This window comes from Punica granatum, chromosome 6 (assembly GCF_007655135.1).
Source record: "Punica granatum isolate Tunisia-2019 chromosome 6, ASM765513v2, whole genome shotgun sequence".
NCBI classification, from domain to species: Eukaryota; Viridiplantae; Streptophyta; class Magnoliopsida; order Myrtales; family Lythraceae; genus Punica; species Punica granatum.
In genome coordinates, this window is record NC_045132.1 from 2,022,066 (window position 1) to 2,030,142 (window position 8,077).

Sequence of the window (8,077 nt, forward strand, 5' to 3'; positions counted from 1 at the left end):
ATATGGCTCTGTTTTGTTTATGAGTTATATTTTTAAAATTTTAACTCTAATTTCTAACTCTACTCACTACGCAATAAAAATCAACAATACAATTATTATTTTTTCAATTTTCTTCCATTTTTAACTATTAAAGTAAATTTTTAATAATAAATTCTTATAACTATTAATTATTTTTCGTACTTTTTCTCATAATTCTACAACGCAATCATTACAAATAAATTAAATTAAAACTCAACTCTACTCTGCTCTAAAACCAAACACATTATTAATTTTTTATTATTTTATTTTCCGACAAAATCATTATAAATGCTTGTTCTTTTAGGCAGAGAAGCTCATTGGACTCATTCGTTGAAGGCTATGAATGCTTCTCACCAGAGAGCTCTGTGAATTCATTTGTCGCCTCAAATTCTCGCCCCACTGAGAGCGCGGAGAATTCTCCGGATAGCTTCCTCGCCGGCGAGATGGCCAGCGAAGCTCATTAGACTCATTCGTTGAAGGCTATGAATGCTTCTCACCAGAGAGCTCTGTGAATTCATTTGTCGCCTCAAATTCTCGCCCCACTGAGAGCGCGGAAAATTCTCCGGATAGCTTCCTCGCCGGCGAGATGGCCAGCGAGTTCGCCGCCTCCGTCGACTACGGCCTCCGGCTGTCCAAGCGCATATACTACGGGAAAGGCACCACCGCGCCCCCCGCGCCGGAGATGTCCAGGTCGCCGGAGGCCTACCTCCCGACCGCGCCGATGGTCTACGCCGTCGTGCCGGACCCCACGGCGGTGGACAACCCCGACGTCCCGAGCTACCAGCCGTACGTCCACGGCCGGTGCGACCCGCCGGCGCTGATCCCGTTGCACATGCACAGCATCTCCGCGGAGGTTGACTGCTACCTGGACACGGCGTTCGTGAGCATCGCCGGAGTTTGGCGCGTGCATTGCATCATGGCCCGCCGGAGGTGCGATTGCCGCGTCGCGATTCCGATGGGAGAGCAGGTACTGTTTACTGTTACTGAACTTAACTTACTGTTAGTGAGTAGATAGATACAGACAAATTTCCTCACTTTTCTTCATTTTCCATCCAACTTTCATGAAAAATGTGTGTGATAAAGTTAAAATAAATAATTTGCACCATTGTTCCTGCATTTTATCGAAATTACAACCTCGTCTGCAATTTGTCCGAAATTACAACTGAACCCGAAACTTCTGCACTAATCCTTACAAATGATTGGAATTACTTAGCAAAGCGAATTACTGTCAGACATGTTGTCTGTCTGCAACGTTGTGTTCCATTGAAGAACCGTCAAATTTAACCAAGAAATTAGTGAAATATATCTTTTTTTTTGGGGGGCTGATATTGAGATTAATCCTATTCAGGCGCCGGTTTTGCCTTGCAATATCGTTTCTATTAAGGGATTAAGTCTAAGATGTTTTGTTTGACTATATTGTTCTGGAATAAAAATGGCTGTCATTTTGGGCTATTTAGCTAATTGGACTGTTGATGTGTCGGACGAGGTTAATTATTTAGTGTCTGTTCCTGACATTGAGCGAATAATTTATTATAAAATCTGAAGGTGGAAATTTTTAAATTGGAGGAGGACGGGTTTGTTAAATCGGGGCCTGATTAGTTTTTTACTATAATTGACGTAACTCCAATAATTGTTTAATGGGTGATACTGACAACGTGTTCCTCGATGATGATGATAAGGATAACAGTTAGACATGATTGTCTTGTTAATGCTTCTCATGGCTACGTGTTCTAGCATAGACCAAGAGACTCTTGCTGATGTGACTAAGAAATTAGTCAATTTGTCTCTCATCCGAATTATTGGTTTCATTTGTCAACTGTTTGGAAAATTTTACGGTCCCGTGCTGAACTGCATCAGGAGATCCTAGGATATTGGGGTGGTCCAATATTGGATGGGGGACTACCCCTGGTTAAACAAGGTACGGCCCATCCGACAGTCGTCCAGCGCCAGGACCATAGGGCTCCGGTAGAAGTTCAGAGAACCATTTCTTTGTTTTTGGACAAGTTGGTGGAATTCGTATACCAGAAAGTCTTTGTTATTGGCCAGAGCAAGAAAGTTACAGAAGACGACTAGAATCATAGACTTGTGATTAAGGTCGACGGGCTAATTTACTACCCAACAAGAAAATTTTGCTGATTAAGTTAAAAATGAGATTAAGAAAGATGAAGCATTTTTACCGTTGTCTCAGGCAAAACGGGAAACACGAAATCTGATACTTGTACTGTAATGTAACAAACTATGAATCATGAACTATGATGATCTAACACAATATGGCTTGTGAGTCGCTGATTATACTACATTCAGTGTTATCTGTCTGAAATAAGTTTCTTCTCCTTTTATTTCCTTGCTTAAGTTCTCAAGAAAGGAAATGATGTGGCTAACAGGGTTTGCTTCTAGGTGTCGAGGTTAATCTCGCTGGAAGATCGTATAACAGCGAACTGATCAATGCGGAGGACATGAAAGAAACACTGGAAATCACCAAAGCTAAAGACGGGCAGTTTTTGAAGTTCCAGACCTTCACCTTCAGAGTTCCGCAGGTAATATTGTTCTGTAAATAATGCCGACTTTGTATGTATGTTAAGAGGTCATGTATCATGCTCCTCCATTTCCACGGTTTTATTTATATGCACCTTTCAGGTTGATGGAGGCTCAACTATATCAGTTAAGGCCAGCTGGTCTCAGAAACTATCCTATAGCAACTCGGAGTTTCTTCTTACCGTACCTTTTAGTTTCCCTGGATATGTCAATCCTATTGTTAAGAATATCTCCAGGAAACAATTGATACGATTAAATGTGGACACTGGTACTGGCATGGAAGTTCTATGTAGGACCACTAGCCATCCTATGAAGGTATGCGATATCTCTCTCTTCTGAAGTTCTAATTATTCTATCATTCTACTATTAGAGATTGAATAATGTGATCATAATGAGTTTCAGGAATTGAGACGGGAAGTTGGTAAATTGGCCTTTTCATCTGAGGTAGAGGTATCCACATGGTCGAGTGTGGACCTCAAAATTTCCTATTCCGTAAGACCTTCTCTTTCGGGTGCAAATAGCAAAAGTCATTCAACATTTGAATTTTCTGCAGCAAATATATTTGACTTTCTTTTACTCCATAATATTAGCTTTAATTGATCCCCGGGATCCTTTTGACATACTCATTTTTCTACCTGTGATCGAGATATTCACGAAACTAAGCTAATTTGCATTACTTATGATCCTGCATGCATAGGTCTCTTCAAGCGATATATTTGGAGACATACTCTTGCAATCTCCACCATTGCATGACTTTGATCAGAGCGAGTTGCTCTGCTTTTATCTTTACCCCGGAAATAACCAGAGTAGGAAGGTCTGTTAGTTCTACCAATAGCACCTTCTTATTTAAGATTATTTAAGATCCTCGACCTATCAACTCTGCCAGGAAAATCATCGAAAACCAGCAGTTGACCGTATCTTATGTCACAGGTTTTCAGGAAGGAAGTTGTTTATGTTATGGATATTAGTGGAAGCATGCAAGACGACCTCCTTGTGAATACAAAGGATGCATTAATGGAGTCACTCTGGATGCTCAACCCAGAAGATTCTTTTAACATAATAGCTTTCAATCATGAAGCTCGCTTATTTTCATTGTCGATGGAGAAAGCAACCAAGAAGGTGCTTTGCAATGCCCATGAATGGATCAGCAATACCTTTGTGGGGGATGGTGGTACAGACATCCTGCCTCCTCTAGAACAGGTCCAAGTTTATCCTGTAATTAGTTTGTTTTTTGAGACACTTCACATCCACCAATTCCGTCTGCTTCATGTCTTCATTCAGGACATAAAGCCTTTCTTTTTTTTTTTTTGGGGTTGGATATGCAGGCAATGAAGTTATTAGCTGACACTACAGATGCCGTTCCTCTGGTCTTCCTAGTCACTGATGGTACTGTTGAAAATGAAAGGGAAATCTGCAACACTGTGAAACGTTATCTATCAAGTGGTCCGTCAGTTCCTCCTCGCTTCTTTACCTTTGGCATAGGTGAGAAACTTTCTCACACTCTCAATTAACAATAATACCAAAAAGCTACAAGTATTACTAATTTCTTTCTTATCTGCACTTACCAGCCCAATTGGAAAGTTTGCTTAGTCATTGGATGTGTTAATGAATCATAAGTAGGCAATAGCATGTAAACGGATCGACGGATATATACTAATTTCTGATTATTAAAATTTCTTGGCCCGTAAACCTAATCCTCAAGACAACCTTACTGCATAACAGCAATCCACATTTTGATTGCTCTTTCCATTGTAGCTGGTAGCAGACATTACGTGAGTGGCAATGTAATAAATCAATGTAAAAGACCTCATGAATCTAGAAGAATTATTACATATTTATGCTTTTCTTTCTTTTCATGCCATAAATGAGGTAAGGAATTTTTTGTAGAAATTGATGTTGATCAGCATTATGTGGCAAATCTGCCACCATCTCTTTTTCCAGGTCCGTACTGTAATCACTACTTTCTCCAAGCACTCGCACGAATTGGAAGAGGTCATTATGATGCTGCCTATGATGCAGGTAAATCTTCACAATTTTTGTCAATAAATTGTCATAGTTAAAAGAATGATTTATATCAGCTTAAAACCTTTTGTTGCTTTCTCCTACATCAAATTATCTTATGGAAAACGATCTTACTGCTATCTTCTGGTTGGTACTCTCTTTTTCTGCCTCTTCTTTATATGACCAGAGTCGGTTGCTGTTAGAATGAAGAGTTTTTTCGCTGCTTGCTCATCAGTAGTTGTGGCAGACATAGGTCTGGATGTATTTGAAACTCTTGACTCACTTGAGGTACATTTCACCTAGCACATAGAACGGCTCTCGTATTTGTCCTAGAGAAGCTTCAGTCCAAGAATATTGACCTGTCTATGGTCTTCCCGATCTTATTGCAGCTATTTCCTTCCCAAATTCCTGATCTTTTACCAGGAAGACCATTAATAGTATCTGGGAGGTACTCTGGGGACTTTCCCGAGTCTGTTAAAGTTAGTGGTACTCTTGCAGATGGAAGTGTCTTCACAGAACACTTGAAAGTTAAATGGGCAAAGGATGTTGCCCTTGACAGGGTAAAGTCAATATTCTTACATGACATTATAATTTTGCAGATTTGTTGTTATTGGTAGAAAGCTTCATCTCTACTCATCCATGAACTTCATTTTTTCGTTTTACTCTCGTGATGGCTATCTTCACTGGGGTTAAGAATTTAAGGCATGATTTACCTGTCCAACATCCATCTTTGTTGCAGCAGAATATGGAATTACTACTTCAATAGAACTTAACAGCCATTGCTTGGTACCACTCTACTGACACCCCTAATTCCTGAAATTCCCTTGCAGGTCCTGGCAAGGAGGCAGATAGATGTACTTACGGCAGAGGCATGGTTGCAAGAAAGTCAACAGCTCGGGGAGAAGGTATTCTCATTGCCCTGATTTGTCTGGAACAATGATAGATCTACCACTGCTTATGGATGAAATGGATCCTTTCCGGTTCATCTTTCGACTTCTTGCGACTCTTCGGATATCACAATTTGCTGAGTTCTGAATTGTAGGTGGCGAGAATGAGTGTGCGTTATGGGGTTCCATCTGAGTATACCTGCATGATCTTGCTCGAAACTGTTAGTGGGAAAGTAGCGGCGGAGCAGAAGGTTTTTATAAAAGAGGTTCTATACTTATTTCCCTCTTGCATAAATATGACATTTCCTTTGATGCCGTTGTCCTGTAGAGTGAAAACTTGTCCATGACCCTCAGAAGAATCGCTGATTTATATATCTTCAGTAAACTGAACTTCGTTATCAAAGAAGACGATAGATTACTTAGGAAAGTTTATCAGCAAATAACTTACAATGTGCAGCTACCAATGTTCATGGAAGTCGATGCCTTTCCTTAGGCCATGTTTCTCGGTGAGAAACGGGGCCATATCTTAAGCCAATGTTTGGCACAAGTAAAAGAATGCAACGGATCCACAGATAGCCGAAAAAGATTGTCTGATTTTATGCACCGAGTCTGTTCTGATTTTTTTTTGTTCTTTGTTACCAAATATGGCATCGGAACTTTTGCAACAGGTGTATGAGAAAATGAGCTCCAAGAAGCCGGTCGAGTGGAAGGGCCAGCAGGCTATGGTATTTGGGAGTTTAGGGAAGGGCTTTGGCAACTTGAAGGCAACAACAAAAAACATAAAACCTGGGACTGAAGAATCAAAGCCATCTGATGCTGCTTCAATTCTGGTCAATGCAGCTTCCAGTTGCTGCGCACGTCTGATGGACCGCTTCTGCTGCATGTGCTTCATCCGAACATGCTCATTCCTCAATGATCAGTGCACGCAGGCCTTTACTCAGCTTTGCACTGCCCTTGCCTGCTTTGAGTGCATCAACTGCTGCTTTGAGGTCTGTGAATGCTGCTCGTGCCTGCAGTAATTACAGCCATTGATCACGGTGGATTCCACGTCGACGAGAACAGATGGAAATCAGTGGCTGTGTTCGGACCCTGGTTGAAGTGTTCTTAGACTGGACATAGGAAAGCATGTGTCCATGAAACTAAGAGTTTGTTCTTCGATGTATAATGTATATTATCAAGTGTATGTATTGTATGGCTTTTATATTATGATCGAAATATTTTACGAAGTTATGATGGTAAAATCACCCCTCTTTGAATATCTCCTCTGTCCTGATCACCTACTCATTGTTCTTAAGTTACCGTATCGGCGTGGGTCAACACACCGAAAAGTTCTGCACTCGACTTCAATGCAGTTGTTAATTCGTTGTCGGGAAATTACTAGCCACAAGTCGTCTTGGAACAAATAGACTACAACCAAAGCCCCGGTCTTCCATGCATGATTTGCCTGTGTTGGTGAAATCTTCAATTCCGAACATTCTGTTTCGATTTCAACTGAATGCAGGTTCCTGAAATTTCAAAGGTATCTGTTCTAGTCCCTCTAATGGAAGCTTCATAACTGTCAGTGGCGATTGAGGTCGTCCATGGCATCCACCGAATGTTCGCGAACCGTCTACTTACCAGAGATCCTTCGGTGTCGATCTATAGGTGGAGACGATCACTCTCTGATGCCACAAAGGCCACCACAAATGTTGAATTCGTTTAACATAACAAACGTTCTTTTTTTTTTTTTTTGCTAAGATATAACAAACATTTACCCCAATCGCTTTTTTGGACTCTTTTAGTAAAAAACAATTAGCAATGCGGCTTTGGTTACCTTATGTTGGACTTTAATATGTCAGTTCAATTTACAGTTTATCATGTTATCACGTGGCGTTTGACAACTAGCTAATATCTCTCGGTTCTCATGCTCACGTGTACCTTCGTATATCCTTTTGCCAAATTCTCTTTCACCTAGTTATTAATAGCCTATTAGCCGAACCAAACTTTGGACTGATCCCATTATCCAAGTCATATGGATCATAGACAAACATTAAGGATAAGTTAATTGGATGGGACTAGGGGTGCAAGTGAAAGGAGGCGATTCGCGAACTTTTATGAAAAATTCACTATGATATCACTGCTCCGTTTCCACACTTCACTCACTCCTTTCTCACTTGTCTTCTATTCACATTTGCTTTCTTTCTCTTATTAATTAGTTATTTGTTTATTCATTAAAATTAAATTTAGAAGATTTTTTTTTCTTTTTTTATGAATTAATCCATTCATTTTTTTTCTTTTGAAGTTTGAATTTACTACTAACGCAAAACGATAATTGCAAAGTTTACTTTCTTATTATTTTTAGTAGTAAAAAATTGACTAAAATATAAAATGAGATAAAGTAATTTATTTAATATTATATAACTTTAGAATGATATTTATTGAAACTATAAAAGTATGTTCTCTTAGTCTTCGTGCACGTCCTCTTATTTGTTATAGATATGAAATAGCAAGAATTAATATTAACAAAGCAAAACACAAAATCGTTTGGAAGAGAACAATAACTAAATTAATGTTAAAAAATAATTTATAGCTTAAAGAAAATAATCTCTTGGTATCGGAAAATGATACCCATAATTTAGCAATCATGCATGATCTCC

General features: G+C 39.6%; 1 protein-coding gene across 2 annotated transcripts; it reads left to right on the plus strand.

The window, feature by feature from the left end:
* Nucleotides 1-335: 335 nt before the first annotated feature.
* Nucleotides 336-6,697, plus strand: LOC116210185 (inter alpha-trypsin inhibitor, heavy chain 4-like). Of its 2 annotated transcripts, none has more exons than XM_031544010.1 (13): nucleotides 336-985; nucleotides 2,403-2,555; nucleotides 2,656-2,868; nucleotides 2,956-3,045; nucleotides 3,251-3,367; nucleotides 3,484-3,753; nucleotides 3,879-4,035; nucleotides 4,495-4,572; nucleotides 4,742-4,842; nucleotides 4,944-5,114; nucleotides 5,385-5,459; nucleotides 5,597-5,707; nucleotides 6,110-6,697. In XM_031544010.1, the coding sequence occupies exons 1-13, from the start codon at nucleotides 605-607 to the stop codon at nucleotides 6,458-6,460; spliced, it is 2,268 nt and encodes a 755-aa protein (XP_031399870.1). In that variant the 5' UTR covers nucleotides 336-604; the 3' UTR covers nucleotides 6,461-6,697. The 2 variants fall into 2 exon arrangements, with proteins under 2 accessions (XP_031399870.1, XP_031399871.1); XM_031544011.1 differs by having other exon boundaries at nucleotides 737-985; nucleotides 2,416-2,555.
* Nucleotides 6,698-8,077: the final 1,380 nt, after the last annotated feature.

Excerpts from the sequence above, each read along its gene's own strand:
- LOC116210185 (XM_031544010.1), top strand. The coding sequence starts at position 605 with ATGGCCAGCGAGTTCGCCGCCTCCGTCGACTACGGCCTCCGGCTGTCC. Across the intron at positions 4,036-4,494 it reads CTTCTTTACCTTTGGCATAG|GTCCGTACTGTAATCACTAC; the intron begins GTGAGAAACTTT and ends CTCTTTTTCCAG. Across the intron at positions 5,460-5,596 it reads GTCAACAGCTCGGGGAGAAG|GTGGCGAGAATGAGTGTGCG; the intron begins GTATTCTCATTG and ends TCTGAATTGTAG.